Below are 19,639 nucleotides of genomic sequence, written 5' to 3'. Positions count from 1 at the left end.
CACTGCTGATGAAGACAGCATGGATGACTGCGTTAACAAGGCGAAGCAGCATTATTATGCAAAGTGATTCAAAGTGGTTCATTTCTGCCTCCAAAGCATCATGTGACCTTTCTGGATGTGTCCTTTAAAATTTCTATTTTATTACCTGAGAAACTGAACAATATTTCAAGCTAATAGTGGAACTTAATTAAGCACAGATGTTTTAAATGCAGGTCTGAGAGCCAATTTTGCTTGAAAAGTTGTACTTTTCAAGTGTAATAAAACAGATAGGTCAACGCTGCTGTGAGTCCTTGGCAGGTGGGAATGACAGTGACAGTCTTCTAGACTTTATGCAATGAAGACTTACTAAGTTCACAGATGTAGATGATATTTACCTGACTACTATGGCTGCATGTAATCATGGTGCAAAAACTGCAAAAACTGAGATGGGAAACAGAATCATCCTACTCCTCAAGTGTTTGCTGTAGAACATAAAATTGTCCAAGGCAAACAACTGATCTGTTAGGAAGCAAGAGATGGTTCTGGAAATCTAAACCGTGGGACGTGGAAGTTGCAGCCACTGACTGCAGTGCGAGGAAATGATTGCTACACACAAAACTGTATAAACACAGTCCGGCCTTTTGCCGAACTGAGAATGTGCCAGGAAATCCCGAGAGGGTATCAGATGATTGTCATTCTGTTCACATGTTCCTGTGTGACAGTCATTATTTTTCCGACTGGAGCTCTTAAATCTATTACTTTTTTTTTATTATTATTATTATTATTATATTCTATGGTCTGCAGGACATTTCAACCCTGGGGAGTTTACTGGATCAAATTAAGTCCCACAATTGTCAAATGAAGTAGGGGGTTATCTGCTGATGCCTATAAAAGAAGCTTAATGCTTCCTGCCATTGGCTCACTTCATTTAGATCCTTTAAACTGCATTAAGTGTAATGTACTGAAATGATTGACTGTCTGAAATTGAACTGTTCTCAGACTGTGGCGAGAACACTAAAGTTTTGATTATTAGTGTCACAAAGAAGTCAGTCAAAGGAGTACAATCTATTTATTTTGCATCAAGCTCTGTAGTCTGGATATTGAATATGAAAAATTGCCTACCCTATATTTCTTGGATTATGTTGGACTTCTATACAACAAACAAAACTGATGTCTCCTCTTACAAAGCCAACGTGAGTGAACTGCTAATGAACGTCTCTTTCTGTACAGTCACGTAGAAACCAAAAAAGTACTGGATCCAAGCAGGGCTCTGCTGCTTTAAGAAATCAAATAAATAAATGAAGGCCTTATTGTCTGAGATGATGCCTGACATTTGACCCTCTTGTTGTCATCCTCTACCCGTACAGCATCAGCCCAGATCATAGAAAGCATCACCCAAACCTGATGTGACCAGTATGAGATGACCCTGCCTGAGTCATCTCCAGCCTTCTCTCTCCAAAACACTGTCAGTGCATCTCACTCCTTCCATCCCCCTGTCACCCTTTATCTATTTATCTGTCATTGCCGTCACCTTTCCCTTGACCTTAGCCTTGATGCCTGTGTCTTAACTAACTTCATCCTCTACCACTTGTCTGTTGTCTTCATCTCCCTCCCTTCCATCTTTCTATCCGTCTTCCGTGTGTTGTTTGGACAGCTGAAGGGAGCTGGGAGTGTGCATCAGCGCCACAGAGAGGTGATGACTGCCTCGTTTCTTTACATCTCCTCACTAGCCTTCACTCTCAGATGACCTACAGGTTACAGACAGACAGACTGAGAGGGGGGACGAATATGTTGCTTATGGATACATCGTGAGGAGAATTTATAGTTATGTGCCGAGGCGTTTCTCGTAACTCTCGTATTCGTAACTCTCTGAAGTATTTTCCATTACGTCATACAGCAGTAGGACCTCTGTTATACGTGTTTTTGTTACCATTCCCAGGTGCACAGATCAGCTGAACTGTGGCGCAATGGGAACCGAGTGCTCTATCATGACGACGTGCCAGTATTTTTTTAGCTGCACCAACACGATCGTCAATCCCCACCTGCCCTGCTGGCCAGATTTGGCTCCCTGCTCCTTCTTCCTCTTCTCATATATGCAGATGGTGCTTGACGTGCTTAAAGAACTGGACTTTGAGGGAGCGTTCCATGTGGGGCAGGAGCGCTGGGATTATTTCACTGTTGGTTTCTGTCTTTTCATAGGATTTGTTGAAAAAAAGTCTCATGCTTTTTGCATCTTTCTGTTACTTGTATAAATTTCATTTAGTACATGGCTTTTAGTCAGTCTATGTTTATATCAGCCCTTTTTGGTCCCTTTCTCTGTCTTGCTCAGTATCTGCCAATCTATAATATTGTTGTATAGTTGGATTTCTTTTTAGGTTTGCATTTGACTTTTGTGACTTTCTCCACTCTAACCAGTTGCTGTGACAGAGTCTCATCATATTTTGCACCTCATGAGAAAATGTAGTAGACTATAAGTATACATGAAACTCTGAAAGTATACTAAGTATACTACGTTTACCCAAGAGTGGCATCTTCAGAGTCCACACTAACAGGAGCCTAACAGGACGACGACTCAAAAATGGTCTGAATTGTGGTCTACTGTCTGCCTCTGTATTGTGAACATGTCTTCGCTGTGGTTGGAAATGCCTAGAATTTAAAGTATAGCCAAATACCCTGAATGCATTGTTATGCTTTCAACCTGCTGCTGGGGTCCTCAATTATTCAGAATCTTCCTATCTGTCCATCAGCAGCTGTGGCTCTGCGTTGTGCAGAGGTTGGTGCAAAACAGGAAGATCCGCATGAAATCATAATCCTGAGATTTCCAGATCTGGTTCTCATATTGAAAAATGTATTCAGGTGTCCATTCACTATTCATTACCCCCTGACTCCAGATGGTCTATAGACTTCAGTGCCTCTCCTCTGTACCTCGGGGACAGCATGTCCTTTCTTTGCAAAAAATATTTTGTTGTGTTCTGTTTCTTGGTCCTGCTTAGAGCACAGCAAAAGTGGAGGTGGAGACCTGTGACAGTTTGTATGAAATCAGTGTTGTCAGTTTGAGGAAGTGTGTTACTGGTAATGTCTCTGGCCATCTGGTCATGCTTAAAATCACTGACAACTGTATTAGCAGGGCTCCACACTAGCTTTGTACATTGGTTACATTGGTTACACTGGTGCACCTAACTTTTTTTTTTTTGGTGCACTAGCACATAATTTAGATACATGCAAAAATTTTAACCACACCTTTTATTAAATTGCAAGACAGAGAGAGTGTGGAGGAATATTCTGGCCAATTCCTTTGTGCAACCATGCCCATTGATGACCGGACAGGAAGACCATCAGGGAACAGTCGATGTCTTGTCAGGTCATCAGTCCAGGTTTTAGATACGATGTGGAAGTGCAGCCATCATTTGTCCAGTGGCGGGGCCTATTATTTGCACTCCTGTTACAAGGAGGGTGTGATCAGGGTGATCACTTTCATAGGGGTAAAATTGCTGTTTTCCCGTTGCTGTAAACATTGGAGCATTACCTCTGTTTGTTGATCTACAGTCATCTCTCAGTCCCAAATCATCCCATCATATCTCACCAGCAGCTGACTGGCAGATGAAAAACAGCAAGTCCTCTATCTATGTTTTCAATGTCATTAGACTGATACAATGCAAATGCTTTGTGGCAGAGTGAGACTCTTCTCGTCACACTTTACAGCCACTTGGGTGATACAGACATGGGGGACCTAGCAGGTCCTCACTGTCTCATCTCCAAAGGATTATTATGTCTCGCCACAAATGCTTCATAACAACATGAAGACCCACGGAGACACTGATGGCTGCTGCCACTTCCCCGCTAACCCCTGGGTAGTGATTATGAAGAGGCAGCATGAGAGCTCCCATTTCACTGGTGGAGGATGCCTCACTTTAAATATTCAGCCTGTCATTGCAAGGCTTTGCCAGGGTTCATCTACATGGACAACTGAACAGGAAGCAGCCAGGTCAGAGGCATCAGTGACTTCATGTGCATAAAGCCCAATGCCAGGGTAGTGCTGGTGTAAAGGTTGAAGGACCACCAAGATAACTGTGAGTGGTGTAGGAGGAAAAAAACAAAAAAAAAACAACTTGAGCAAGGTCCTTAACCCGCAAACTGCTCCAGTGGAGCAGCTCATATGCCGACAGTAAGTCATTTCGGCAGCATTTGGTAGTAGTGGTGTTTGTTCAGCGAGTCCCTCATCTGCCACTTAGCAGCTTCGACTCTGGAATGCAGTCCACTTCCTTTTTTCGACTGACAAGTCTAGTTAGTGCATTGTTAGTGTCTTGTGAATTGCTGCCCTGCACAATACACACAGAAACCTCAACAGGCGACGTTTAAAATAATCACATGAAGCAACATACGAAATTAGCCAATTTTCTGTGTCTCCAATTTTCAACAGCTGGTATATATTTTACTCCTATATTATTTAAGGAAACAGCTTTTACTCTAAACTCTTAAATTTAGCGCTACCTTCACAAAAGAACCCTTTAACACAAAATTGCACTTTGTAAATTATTAAGCACATAATGGAAATCTTGGGTGGTTAGTTTACCCAAGAGAAAATAACAGACTGGATGAAAAGAAAAAATGGGATTGGCTGTCGGCCGTTCTCTGTCTCTTTCTCTCTCATCCTTAAATTGCCACACTTTATAAGCACACATTAGCAAAACCACCTGTCCAATAGAAAATTCAGTAATGGTTCACACTTGTGACTGAGAATGTAATTAGTTAAATATATATATAATAATAATATAATTTAGAAACTTTTCAAATAAATTGTGTCCTTTGGTTTATTGCTCGTCATGAAAAGCCAGGCGACACAGTAACGTCAATGACAGAGTGGTACTGTACCGTGGGAAGCAGGGGTCTGGTAAATTTGGTAGACGCAGCAACATGAATCACATAAATGTTTGGGCCAAATCTGGTGATATTTGTTATGGGGGTAATATTTCAGTGTATTATATTTATCCAAGGCCTAGCAATATATTACAGTCTTTGGTGTGTCTTTACAGTTTCATCTTTTGTGGTCTCCTGTCTAATTCTGTACAGTACATTTCTGATCATGTGTGTGTGCTGTACGCTTGCCCCAGTTTTACAGATGTTTCCAAGCCCTGCTGCGGTGTGAGACTCCTCGACGAGGCTCCAGCTTAAAGAGCTCCTCCAAGGTTGCCACCAAAGCCATGAGAGGTGGAGCCGTCACTGGTCTACGCCGTACCAACGACTTCCTATTTATGGTAGCGTCCCTGGGTCAACCAGCCGCCACAATGCCCCAACTGGGCCCCTCCTATGAACCCACCATCGATGTCACTAAAGCCCCTTCGTCAGACATCAAACCTGTCGTAGTATCACTAGTGGCCCACTTTGATGGCTGATGATTGCTGACTTTTTCCATGGTTACAGCCAACCTCCCTGGCCAGGAAGTCATTAATAATAAGAGAGGTGGTGTTACAGAGGCTCAGAGAGCAGCAGCATGCCAGTCCAGGTGGATTTAACACGGCTGTTGCATCAGCTCTGTCCCGGCGAGTACAGACGATGGACCGGTAACAAAGGGAAATCTTAAACTGCCTCTGGACAACATGAGCAGAAATCAGAGGCGGTAAAACCTGCAGAAGCTGGGAGTCTGTGTTTCTCTGCAGAGAAACAAAAAAAAAAGTATACATCTGTCTTGCAATTAATGAGCATCTGAAGGATGTTCTTGTCCCGATGTTTGGAGAAAGCACTGTCAGACTGTTATGGTAATAGAAGAGGAATGGTAGAGATCATTTATGTTGCGCAATATCTAATATTTAGTAAGGTATTCACTCTAATGAAATGTCATAACTGAAATGTGTTCGCAGTTCTGGAGGAAGAATAAGATGTATTGATTGGTTTCTGACTGTGGTTGCAAAGCGAGGTTGAAGAACAGAAGCTGTTTATTATCCCATGCATTCTGAAGTGTTTCACAGAGCATTCCAGAACATTAAAAAAAATGGAGAGGAAGAGAAGAGGCAGAGAAGATACTGGTAAGGATTATAAATTATCAGTTGTTTTCACTTTTATTCCCTGCCAGGAAATTTCATTTAATTAATCTCTTTGAAATGCGTAAGTGGTTTTTAATTAAGTGGTTTAATAAGTGGTTTGTTGTACATGTAGCACTGCTAGCATGCTAGCGGCGTTCACATATATTTCAGGGATAGTAACTACTTAAAGGTCTGTAGGTCCTGTTTAAGAAATAGATGCATGTTGAAGAGTTACTGTGTAGTTCCTTCAATAAAAACTGTGCATGTGCACTGTTGCAGTTAAAAATTATGCAAATGAAGTCGGAGAAAATCTGGTAGTGTTCAGTGGATAGCACTGACACAGGTACAGTATAGGCAAAAGCCCTGAAAATGGGTGCCCCTCTGGGCTGACTTCTACATGATTTTCAAGTACACATTTCCACATGTATATACAGCTGTTAAGTGCTTTGTTTTTTTTTTTTTTGCTGTGCTGGATTTGGTCAAACCCAAAGTTCAGGGTGTCCCATGTATTTTTTGAAAAGGTCACAGGCCTTTTAATAGTGACGGAGTGATCTTCAAACCTTGAAAATATCAGCAGTTCAGTTCCTTGCTCATGGGCACAAAGTCAGCATTACACATGGACAGGTGTCAGCCTCTAGTCATAATATTCAAACTACTTGCTTTCACAAGTCAATGTGTCAAAGTCTAACGTGTTTAACAGTCTTTGAATATTTGGCATCATCTCAGAAAATGCAAAAGCACCACCAACCAAAAGAAAATTCTTTTACAGTTTCCCATAACACAGGATTTTATCTACGGCAACAAAATCTGAAATAAGTTTGTTCTGTATATATTGTTTGCAATGTGCTTGTCTGCATCTTGTTCAATTTTTAGATAAATGATCTGACACTTTTTTCCCTCTTGCAACACGAAGATAACTGGAGTTTCTGAAAGCAGTGCATCGGTGCTGTGTTGTCAATGAATGTCTAAGCTGTAAGTGGTGTGGTACGTTTCGCTACTGCATACGATCACAGCGTGTGCAGTGTTTTTGTAATTCATTTTTAGCACACAAGCTGTTTTCGTTGTGCTGTCAAGATCTTGTATAGATTAATGTACACAGGTCGATACCAAAGCTCAAGAAATTTTAATATTTTATGAGAGGTGCTGTTAATAAATAAAGGTGTGTTTGTTTGTTTTTTAATCTCAATTGGTGTGCGATGCTTTCTTTGGCGAAGGCTTGTTTGAAAAGTAGGGTGGTGTCTTTTTTTTTATAACCATTCCAAAACTAAAAAGACAAAAGTTGATGAATGTGTTAAACTGTGTTTGTTTCTCTAATTCGAGCTAAAAACAAGAGCATGTCCAGCAGACTAGCTTATTATCTACATTTGTAACCTATATCCAGGACCAAGGAGCATTTACAACAAAACAACACATCCACTATGTAGTATTTTCTCTGAGTTTAAGCATTAGCCCGTCTTGGCTTTGTCCTTCATTAGATTTTGGTAACACTCCAGCAACACTGGCCAAACCCAATACTGAGATAGCGCTTTTTTTTCTCTTTTTTTTTTTGGCCAAACACAGCAGTTAGCCGTCATCCTTAAAGTTATTTCTCCTGTAACATGGAAAGTAAAATTGACTGATCAACAATAAAACATAAATCTAACTTCTGTCGTGCTTGTCCGATCAAAGCTAAGAAGCCACAGAGAGTTATGTTAGTTTGACATAAGACTGATTTTAGCCTCATAGAGACGTCGAGTGCATATTTAAAAACCTTTTACGGGGTTCTTGTTTTAAAACGAGTCAGCTGGAAACATTACAAGTCAGCAGTAGATGATGTTTTCAACCGATTCACAGAGCTAACATTAGCTTAATTAGCTGGCTTCATTTCAACCTGCTTCCGTCTTTCTCTATCTGAAATGATGGGCTCACCGTTTCAAAACTGACTTAAAGGGAAGTGTGGGTGCTAAATCTGCCACCAGAAATATAAACTGCATCATGTGTGACGTGAGAAAGGAAGCTGACAAGCTTGACAGGCAGAGAAACAATATTTGGGAATGTGTATGCAGGATGCAGTTGGATGTTTAAAAACTGTAAACAGTGAACATTTCCAATAGCAAGATAAACAATCGTCATATAAATGTTACCTGTGGTGAACCTAGCAAACTGCAAATGAAGTTACTGGTGATAATGTAATAAACACTGATTTTCAAAGGGGAATATTAAATTTCAGGCTACGTCCGACCTGGTCACAAGACTGTTTTTCCACTTTACTGAAGATCCTCTGTTGAGCTGGAACTACTTCCAAGGACTTTAGCCACCCAACATTTTAAATTCACACAGTGAATCAAAGCAGGAGTCCTATGACTATCTAATTGCCAAAACTGTCCAATACAACTGTGCCAATTTTCCAAAGTCAGGAAGACTTGTTTTTATCTTTAGTCTCTTTTCCTAAATCTTTTAGCCTTGGTTACCTGAAGTACATTCAGTTATAAAACACATATTTAATCTGGATGCAGCCAGGATTAGAGAAGTTTTCACATAACGCAGGTTACAGAGAGACGAGAGCAGCCAAGCACACATACAGTTTTTAAACCACTGAGTAAACTCTCTGGAGCAGCTGGAGATAAAGTAAATGAAAGGAAACTGAGAAGAAGTAGTTACAGAATTATATATAATTCAATCATGTATGATGGATGTCTTTAAATTAATTTATGTGAGCATCATTAAAGATAGTAATTTGCTTGAATATATAATTAAATAATTGTCATTAAAGTGAAATAATTAAGTCTTACTATAACAGATGTGACATGAAGTTAAACTAATAAAGGAACTGGGGTTTTGGCAGCCAGTTGTGGACATTACAAATCAATGGGATTGACCCAGTTATGATTTATTAATGGATACACTATCAGCTTAATTACATCTGTTATATAACTGTTCTATTATATTACAAGCAGTCAATGTTACACTACAGAAGTTGCCCTTAAGTAACCTTTGTGTTAGTGAATAACACAAAAAAAAAAAGATTTACAAGAACTGCACAAGCTAGTCCATGACCCTGTCCACTGGAGACTGAACTTAAATTAGTAGTGGGACAAATTTGGTTTAACAAATCTGTCCTCAGTGCAGATCTGAAATCTTTTTTTTTCAGACTTCACTGCACCTTTAGGGATGTTCTGCTAATTGTTTTTTTGTAATGCTTGGTACTTCTCCTCTGTTAACTATAAAGCCCCCTGGTGAGCAGAGATAAGAGACATCCCAATAATCAACACGGCCGTAAGACGGCATTGTGATGATGGACTCCATTTACCAGAGGCTCCCGGCATAATGTCTGATTAACCAGTTAGCCTCAAGAGCGGATTGGAGCTGGGATGAGCAGAATCCAAATGACCTTTTGTGAGCAACCCTTTCAGCTTTTGTCAAAAGTAAGAGCCAGTCAGCTGTCTCGATAAACAGTTGCCCACTAAGGGCCTGCGTCAACATTGATTTCCCTCTCAACTTTCAACACCTCTGTGTGTGTGTGTGTCTTTAGAAAATGTCAAGTGCTTCTTTATTCAGTCAGCAGAGTGAAAACACATGGAGTGGGATGAAAAGTTGAGCTTTGGCTAAACAAAAGATTTAACCTTTTATAATGTAGTGGAAACTACACTGATATACTTTCAGAAATATGTGGTTTACCTGTTTAGGCACATAATCATTTTAACTATAGCTTTACACTTTCTGTAAAGTCTCCATCTGACAGGCACTTCAGAAACATGTTAGACCTCCCAACATGCATTAATCTGTAGACTTGAAACAGGTTAATCCTTCATTTCCTGTCTGTCCCGTGCCACCTGCAGCACTGGCATTATTCTGTCTTTATTCTGTTTTTCTCTCACAACAGAGTTTGTGCTTGTATTGCTAACAGCACTGCACCCTGACTAGGAACAACTAGAACATGATGTTGTTCGCTCTTGTCCTCATGATTTGCAGTGACATTAGCTTATTATGGAGAAGCCTAAAGTTTACCTGAAAATGAAGCAATCCAGGATTTAACTTTGGCCATCAAAACAACTGTACACGGGCAGCAACTAAGTTACAGTGGACTATAAAACATCAAAAAGGCAGCAAAATGTAATATTTGAGGTATGCTACATGAAAATATGCCTTACCCTTCACACTACATGATACTGTCTGCCAGCTCTCCTTGGTGACCTGCTCTATTTTTTCCACCCTCTTGAAAGTTTGTTACCGTACTGTAATTTATAATCTGCAGGTTATGTCATACTGTATGCTATAATCTGTATAATCTGTAGGTAATAAAAATTATAATCAATCTGTTCATAGATCTTAAAGCGTGTTCACACCTTAAAAGAGACGAGAGGATTCCGACCTGGAGAAAGATGATAGAAAGACTGTAAGGAAGCACACGGTAACGTTTTTCTTACCATTCTAGCCATTTTGCTACTGGCGTTATGTCCATATTGTTCTATGCCTCGTCTACAGGAAACCTAGACATAACATGCTGTCTGACTCCTCACTCTTCCCACTCCTAAGAAAAGGCCAGCCTCTCAGTATGAGTTGAAGTTCAGAGTAGCAGTTTATTACCTTCAGGGCAGAGCAATTCTCTAAACAACAAGTTCACTAATTAGCCCTGAACTTCCCCAGCAAAAAAAAAACAGAATGTAAAAAAAACGACATCTGTAACCTGAGCTCCTAAATCAAAAACAAGACAAGAGGTGTAAAATAACAAATAAAAACAGCATCTCACTCCAACCAAACTGCCACAAGGCGCTTCATATTTACAAATAACAATGTACTAACAGCACTTTGAGTTAAACCACGCTGTCAGATAAAATATGCACACAAAACTTTACTAACTGTCCAAGAGGGTGGTCTGTGGTTACTCTACTAACAGAAAACTCATGACAATACAGAGGCAGCCATCACTTTGAAAGGAACCAGTCACAGAACCCCACCTGTTTCATCAGCAACACACACACACGCACACACAAACACACACACACTGAGGGAAGAGAGACATCTGCCATATCAAAACACCAAACATGGCCAAGGGTCATAACAATATACACACCCAACAAATTGGACAAATCTTTTGCTTCCCTTTCCCTAAGCAGTGAATTACTACAGAAATCTGTCGCACTGATACGAACTGTCATGGGTTCTGCAGCTCAGGTGGTGTAGTGTTTGTCTTTGAGTCCTGCCAAACAGGCCAGACTAAAGCAATTGTAATATCTGGCAGGCTGCCCTGTGACCAGTGGGGCCAGCCAGCACTCTGATGATAAAACACAGTGTAAATGAGTCCAGACAGCACAGGGGATTCCACAGTTAATTGATTAATACAGTCCACTGCCACCTGAAACTGCCCATCATCATTTTCTCACAGGCTTTTCAATTTATACCTTTCACCTCTTTATGTGGCCAGCAGGACAGACCCAGACCTCTTGCTAACAGCATTAAATTTTTTTTAGTATATTTAAATTACCATTTGCCAACAGATGATTTTGATTACATCGTAATTTTCCAAATGGAAAGGGTTCATTTTCTATAAATCATAAATGTCCTTGGTAAATTTCATGGCAATATAAATTCTGAAACTTACACTGGTCCACAGAAAAAGATCAGGGTGACACCAAAACCATGAGGGCTGATCCTCTGGAGATTTCATAGCAAACATACAATTCTGAGAATCAATTAGTTGTTTAAAACGCCTCTAAATTTACTTTTCTTTATATCATTGTAAATTACACATTTTGTGCTTCAGGCTGCTGGTCAGACAAAATTTTAAAATGCCACCTTGGTTTTTGGGATACTGTGATTGACATTTTCAGTATTTTCATGACATTTCACAGACTAAATTAATTAAATAATAAAATGAATTATCAAGAAGTGACTCCGTAAAGAAAATATATTGAAAATACTTGTTAACTGCAGCCTTTCCTCAGTTCCTGTCTTTATTGAGTCCCTTATTTTTCTTTTATACTGTCATTATTGATGGATTTGGGGTGTGTGCACGTGTGTGTATACGTGTGTGTACACATGGTGGGTGGGGGTGTAAAGTATGTATTTGTGTTATACAATTTCTATACAAATAAAGTCTTGATTGAAAGATTGATTGATTGATTACTGTATTCTATTCTACTACTTGCTCCCCAAAATGATCTTTAACTTTTAGTCTACAGGTAAATAACAAGTATACAAGATATAGTCCACAAAAAAGAGCAATCAATTTCTAAATTTAACAAAAGTTTGCATCATGTGCAACAACTGCTCCTATGGTAATTTATTATGAAGATGCACTTTTTTGCTGACTTCCATGTCATAGCCTTTTTTTCCTGCATTGGTACTCAGTTCTTCCTCACTTACTTGCTTTCCTATAAGGTCTTCTAATAGTACAGTAAGCACTACAAAGCAAATACACTGCTATCATCGTCATTGGATGTCTGTATCCTCACTTAGCCCCGTAAATGTTCACTTGAATTGTTCAACTTTATGTGCATCAATAAAAAAAAAAAAAATCTCATCCTAAAAATGGATATATTGAAATATATTCTCAGTGGCTGCTGCCTTCCACTTGGTTATGCTACAGAGTGTATTGTCCTTGGGATACCAACTTTATATTCTGCAAGGATCTGCCCAAGCCCTGCTCCTTTTGGACACTGCACAGGTCGAGTGATCAACAAGTCACAGAGTGAGGTTGCAAGGAGATGGCCAAAACAAACCAAAAAAAAAAAAAAATCATATACTTTCTATAAATAATCATCTCACACCTCCTATTTTAAAGTTCCTCTCCAGCAAAGTGCCACTCTGAACCTCCACAGTTCTTTCTAAAAGGTTCTCTATTAATTTCTGTCACTGGCCCGAGGCCCAGTCCATTTTAAGTCTGCTCATCTTTTCCTTGTGGTACCTGACTTCTCTGCCATTCAGAAGCCTGTTCTTTTAGTGACAGGGTTTTGACCAACTGATTTTTCATGTAGGACTAATCAAAGGAAGTTTCTAGCACTCATTCTATCAATAACCTCATATTTCCTTTTTTTTTTTAAAGCAATTCAAGATTTTTAGATTAGACACTGTATTTTCCTCCCTTCAGTTACAAATACTATTAATGAAACTGATGGAGATACAGTCTCCAGACTCCAAAGACTACATATACAAATCTAACCTTTACAGTAATGACAAAAAAGCCTCCCGTCCCATTTTTGCTTGTAATTAAAAATATTAACAATAAAAATGTTTAAAATGATTATTTATGTGATCGTGTTGTGATATGACATTCCATTTAAAAGATGGATGCTCCACTCTGTTATACCTTGTGAAATTATGTTAAGTTATGACTTTGTCTCATGTCTACGTTGTCGTGGTCGTGGTTTCCTGTTTTATTTTGAAATCACTGTCCTTGTCTGCGTCTCTCCCTGTTCCGTGCCAGTTCGTCTTGTCTGATGTCAAATGAACCAGCGCTTATGTCGTGTCATCCATCTCCATGTCAGGTTGTTAGTGTTCTTTTGTACTTTGATCATTCTTATTATTGCCTTGCCTCTGATTTGAGTTAGTTGTTTGCTCCTCAGCCGAGTGATTTTGAGTTTCCTCGTAAGAGTGATTTTGTGTTCTTTTTGATACTTTGTTTCTTTGCCTTTTTCCCCTATCGGGTGATTATCATTTGTTACTTTGTGGAATAAAGACATTATTTTTGATCTACCCGTACACTCTGCCTGGTGACACTTTCTGACCTGGCATTGTCAAGGTTAATTACTCTATCCAACTTTGAAACTCAGGTGACAGTTTGGGCCAAATGAGATTCATTATATAATAAAATATTAACTGAGTGGGAATTTCTCTGCCAAGGCAGCCCACAGCTGCAGCCCACCAAGAGATCAGCTGCTGCAGGAAATGCTGGCAGGAGCTGCACTGCTGGATTTGATGGAAGAGGCTGCGCTGGTTTGGGAGCTGAAGTTACTGCAGGTGAATGATGGTTAAATCCTGGCATTACTGTTACTGCAGTGTGCACTGAGAAACACCTCTGCAAAAACTGCAACACATTAAAGGTGTCACCAAAAGGCAACAACAAGGATTCCTCTGATGATACATTGATGGTTATCCATGGTTAATACCTTATTCTGCTAGCCACACAAGCACATCTGGTTTCCCTCTTTCCATTATTCCCCTGACTTCTAACATGCTGTTATTGCAATGCCAAAGTCTGTTGCTGGGTCATTTATCTTTGTGAGAGTTTTCCACCACATCTCTTGCACACTGAAGGGATAATTTTTCTCTCATGTCTTTCTGTAGCTTGTGGGCGTTGCCGGAGCCAGTCTTGGTTACTGCTACCATTGATAAGAACCTATTCCCTTGCCACAGATGCCTTTTCAAACTGTCACATGAACTTTCCCTTGCTGCCAAAAGCTTCATTCAGACACATTAACATTAAAGCTTTTTGGTGCCTCTCTGTGTCTCAAGGCACCTGTCTGGAGGCCATGAGCAACCATCATCATTTTATATTTATTGAATTCTCCGTGTGGTGTGTTTATGAAAAGAGACACCCGTTTTATCAGACCATAACAAACGGGGCGACGCTCCAGGCCTAAAGTTTGTGACATGCCACAGATGCACTCTTTGCCCAAATTAAATTCTAGTTTTTGGGTACACTGCGTACGCTCTTATGTCCACAGAAAGTAATGAGCTGAACTTTGAAATACAATCTGTCTGCTGAACAGGAGCAAGTGGGCACTCGACCAAGAAAAAGCTGAAGTCACCACATTAGATATTAAGCCTCTCTTCCCCTTGCTATCCTTTGGTGTAACGACACAGAACAGTTCAGGACATTTAATAGTGATTTTTACTGCAACGACTTTCCTTGTTTCAAACTGCAAAATGGCATTTAAATTTTTAATCCTGCTTAAAATTTTAATCCTTAAAATTGTAATAAAATCGGCTGGTGACCAGAGTAGGGTTGGGAACTGAGAACCAATTCCAAATTGCTTGAATCAGCAAAATTCTATGCATCTGGGCTTATTAATTTCTTTTATCGATGCCAGAATGTTTTTCTTATCGTTGCACATTGCAAAACAGTAATGTCAAAAAAAGTAATGTCACATTCGTGTCTTCGCTGCTAGAAACTTGCAATAAGAGTGAGTCATGGCTGAGAGGAAGAAACAGTCCAAAGCATGGCTTCACTTCACAGAGAAAGATGATGATAGGGTGAGTTATAACGCTGTATTTCCCATGCATATACCAATAGCCTGCATGTGGAGTGTTTAGGGGACATCTGTAAATTGAAGCTACGGAAAAGAATATGTCGTGCCACAGACCACCACAAGCAAATTCAATGACTGCAGACTGGAGAGAGCATCTTCAGTGGTTGCCAATAGGCTGGTTCTGGGAGATGCTGGGAAGGTACAGGGAAATGTGTGAGCTTGACCTGAAGGAACCAGCTTCACTCATAAACTCTGAGTTTCCATCAGTCAAGATTTGGAACAAACAAGTCTTTCAGCATGACTGAAATCATCCAAAGGATTATAACCAACTGTTGCTTTGTTCTTTAACATGCAGGAAAAGCCTTGGCTCACAGCTGCAGCATAAAACCAGTGCAGACAAACAATTAACTGAAGTGAAAACAAAATTAGATTGCAGATTAGCAGGAAATAGCCGATGTGCGACTTCTTGAACATTCACTGAAGTAAAGATACTGCAGGACTTTGTCAAAAGAACCAAGAAAATCCTCTTTTGTTTCTAAGCTTTAACCTTTAGCGTCATTATTAATGATAAACATAGAACCATTACTGTTTCTGCTTTGATCACATTAACTGACTGCAAAGACCCATTTACTGCAGAAGTGCACACTATTGAAATGACAGAGTTCATTCTGTACCTTTTAGCCCACACCTGACTTCTGACAAATCATCTGTCACTGAAGTGCCACCGTGTGCTGTAGTTAGTCTGATAAGCTCGCGGCACACTTAAGCCCAATCATATGGCTTTAATTGGAGCCATGGGATTCGGTAACGAGGCCAAGTGGACAGTATCAGGTCATCTTCCCTGTGAAGTCAAGGACTGTCTGCAAATAGATCCCAGTCTGTGGTCTGTGTGACAGGAAGCTCTCCGAATCAATCTTCATATCATCTGTGGTAATCTTTCCATTTATAGATGATAAAATGCAAATGCCCTCCATCAAAACTAATAAAGACCGTTTCTGTCGATTCAATTAAACACGTATCAAAGAACGAACACTAGCACAACAATTCACATTAGAATAGCATTCAAATTTAGTGCTATTTTTAACAACGCACTGAGCTTGTCTGGTACAAGAATAGGTCTAACATTTGAAGTCAAAGGGAATGTTGAAAACAAAATCCATTTAAAATGTAAACGGAAAAATAAATGAGTCAGCTTCTTTTGTGCAAGTGTCACAGTGATTTATGTTGAGGTTGCACTGTCTCTGTAATCATCCACAAGCACAGCTCGGTTAGGCCGAGCGCGGTTATAGAATTTAATTACTCAGACAGCGGCTGATGGGGATTAACTGAGGGAAAGTGACAAAAATGGAAGGTTATTACGCCCGGCCATGTTAATTGTCCCATCTGGTATTATAGAAATCCACGAGTAAATCCAGCACTAAGGAGGGAAATTAAACTCCAATTAAACTCAGTGGAAATATGACTTCCTCCCTCCAAACTATCCACCTTCCCCTGACGGAGTCGATGAGTGCATGGTGGATGAATAAATGGCAAGCAGGTGAGCAGGTGGGCGGATGTGAATGGACGGGTTAAATGGGGACATCTTCCATAGTCCAGGTACTACAATTATGTGTTAGAGCTCTCTGTAAGAGGAACAGGCTAAGGCACTGAACTGAGAGTGAAGACAGTGAAAACAGAAAAGCACGAAAGATAATTCACCCACTAAGAAAACATTTTGGGGTTTATTTCCACACAAGTTCCTCTCAAGATTTAATGAACCTGACCTGAGAGGGAAACCTCACAGTACCTTAGCAGTTCTTTGAACTGATCTTTCTAAATGCCTGTTACTCGTGCTCAAATTCAAATTTGCATTTCACTGCATACTGTTGCTAAAGGGATTGCTTAATGATCCTTGGTGGCTTAAAATATTATATCTTTGAACACTAAACATGACTATGTGGTTGTGAGTGCATGGCCTGTGGTTTGTGTGTTGAAAAAGGCAATGTTCTGTATTAGTCTTGATGGTTTGAGATGACAGTTGAGATACAAGCCTATAGTCAATGCACTCATCATTTCTATTTAAATTTCTTCTGAGGCCACACGCATACACCCAAACATCGACAAACTTCAACAATCGGAGCCCAAACAATTTCAAGGTTCATGAAATTCAATTTCAAACTTTACAGTTGGGCTATCTGACAACACGTAAAACTTTATATAATTAATTTTCCTCTACCATATTACTAGAGATTGTTCATGAGAACCATTTAGAACTGTGATTGCAAAAGTATCAAGCTTTGGAGTCCGTCCCACATTTCATACATTTACTTTCAAGCACCGAACAGGAACAGGAAAAAGGTCAATATAAATTAAATTTTTCTTCTATAAAAGGCAAAGGGTCAGATTCAAGCCATATATCACATTACTCTAAATACACCAGACAGGTAGGTTGATGGGAAAGTCCTTGAAATCTTTAATGAGCTGGTAGAAAGACAGAAAAGGTTCCAGATTGTTATGTTTGCATGAAAATGGCAGGAGAAAATGGCTTTTCATTTTCTCTTAAACCCAACCGCACCATCATCTGCCATTCACAGCATTCACTGTAATAACTGCTTTCAGACAATCTATGCTTGATATTAATACTGAGTGAAATGATCCATGTGTCCTTCACAAGTCTCATAATTGTTCCACGTTTCCCTCACTTGAGTCTTTTCCTAACATCTTAGTTCCTCCCACTCAAGACGCGAGGAGAGATGAAAGGAAAGGGTTAGATGGTGTGATGAGAATGTCTTATAATTTCTAGAAATTAACTATTAGCCCAAATGTTGTAGGGAAAGTGCAAATTACACAAATATATCTCACATTAAACTGCAGTTTCTGGAAATGACAACAGACAAGTACAAGTCCCTAACTGTCCTGCTCCCTCAGAATATATTACCCATGATACGGATTTTTAAAGACAGGTGAAATAACAGATCATGCAGTGAAAAATGAATACGTTTTTCATGGTTATTTTATTCATCAATCCTACAGATAGAGTAATACCTTTGAATCAACTGAATCTATTATTTGTCTGTCCACTGAAGTATAAAATAGCAGTGAGTTTGTGATGCAGTTTGAAATCTGTCCTATTAGCTGCAGTATCCAATCACTAACGGGTCCTCAGACCTCTTTGCCTCTCATTTCTTGCTCCTCACAGCAAAAGAGCTTTTGGGACAGCCTTCAAGATGGAGGACCGGGGGGATTTCTGGGTTGACCAAGGAGTGGGGAACAGTCAAATAAGGGAACTAGGATGCACCCTAGTTAATGTGAAAGGGTTACTAATAAAGCCAAACCCATTGAGAATCAAGACCAACTCTGGAGCTTATCCATTTTTATCTGTTTCCGTTTTTCAGATCCACAAATAAACTCACCGCCATCACCAACTCCTCCATTTAACTGTTTTAGCAAACAAGCTTGGACAACACCAAACACAGAGCAGAAGTTAACTAGCTGCTGGTGAAGAAACTTGAGCATCTCGTAAGCTGAGGTGAAACACACAAAGTTACGGGACAGGACATCGTAGCTGCCTGTGAGTATAAGCCACACGTTAAACAGCATTACACAGCTAATTCTCTGACACAACTGCCTTGAATTAATTTTACACGCCTATTAAGCAGAAAGGATTGGCTAGCTCCTTTGGGAGCCCCCCTCTCAGGAGCTTTAATATTCAGTGCTGGCAGTTTTTCTTTCACAGTGATACAGCTCAAGGTTATAAGGTAAACCATCTATTGTCTTTCATGCATCTACACTCAGCTACTGTAGGAGTTTTATGAAAAAGTTTGGCCTAAATACCATGCACACAAGCACAGTTTTGAAAAAATCTGCGTCCACATGAAAATATGCTATCAAGCGGTTTCCAAAGCACGCCAAACCATGAAGCCATGTTGGCCAGTCAGAAGTGTGAAAAAAAGTTGTTACTGGTTCGACTGGTTCCTTTCGATGTGTTTGTCATTGCAGCTCATCAAAACTACATCTACAAAACAATGGTCGCTTGCTGTTTAATCGCAGGAGTCACCAAATAACCAGGACTGAACTTCTGCAAACATTCAAGCAGTGTTACAAGATTGTTTTTCTTTCTTTTTTTTTATTAGAGTTTTCTAAACAAAACCAGATTCCTAGACTAAATCCCCGAGCAAAAGTTGGACACTGTTGGTGGAATATTCATTTCGTATATACATATATTCATTCAATATTCATTACATCTGCGTCAGGAGCCCCAGTGTAAAGTATATCACTATAACTTATCTGATCTGTTTCTTGTGCTAGTTTACTGCCATCAAACTAGAGGCTGCCTAGTTTTCCCTTGTGCATGAAATGTGTTATATAAATAAAAGGTTGCCCTGCCTTTTCTTAATTGCCATACCTTGCCTGTTGCGCGGCCACACCTCCAGAGGAATGAGTCTGTACACCAGATGGTGGTCCCTGCCCTCACTGCCACAGGCCATGCAA

At 39.9% G+C, this 19,639-nt stretch overlaps 1 protein-coding gene across 1 annotated transcript in view; it reads left to right on the top strand.

Moving 5' to 3' along the window:
• The window catches only part of LOC121193105 (vertebrate ancient opsin-like), a 54,417-nt gene extending 47,278 nt beyond the window's left edge, over positions 1–7,139 (top strand). Inside the window, exon 4 of the mRNA XM_041055239.1 lies at positions 5,091–7,139. Within this exon, the coding sequence (XP_040911173.1) occupies positions 5,091–5,372 (282 nt within the window). The 3' untranslated portion in view covers positions 5,373–7,139. The remainder of the gene's footprint in view (positions 1–5,090) is intronic.
• Positions 7,140–19,639: the final 12,500 nt, after the last annotated feature.

This window comes from Toxotes jaculatrix, chromosome 14 (genome assembly GCF_017976425.1).
Source record: "Toxotes jaculatrix isolate fToxJac2 chromosome 14, fToxJac2.pri, whole genome shotgun sequence".
Taxonomy (NCBI): domain Eukaryota; kingdom Metazoa; phylum Chordata; class Actinopteri; family Toxotidae; genus Toxotes; species Toxotes jaculatrix.
This window is presented reverse-complemented; position numbering and strand designations above follow the sequence as displayed.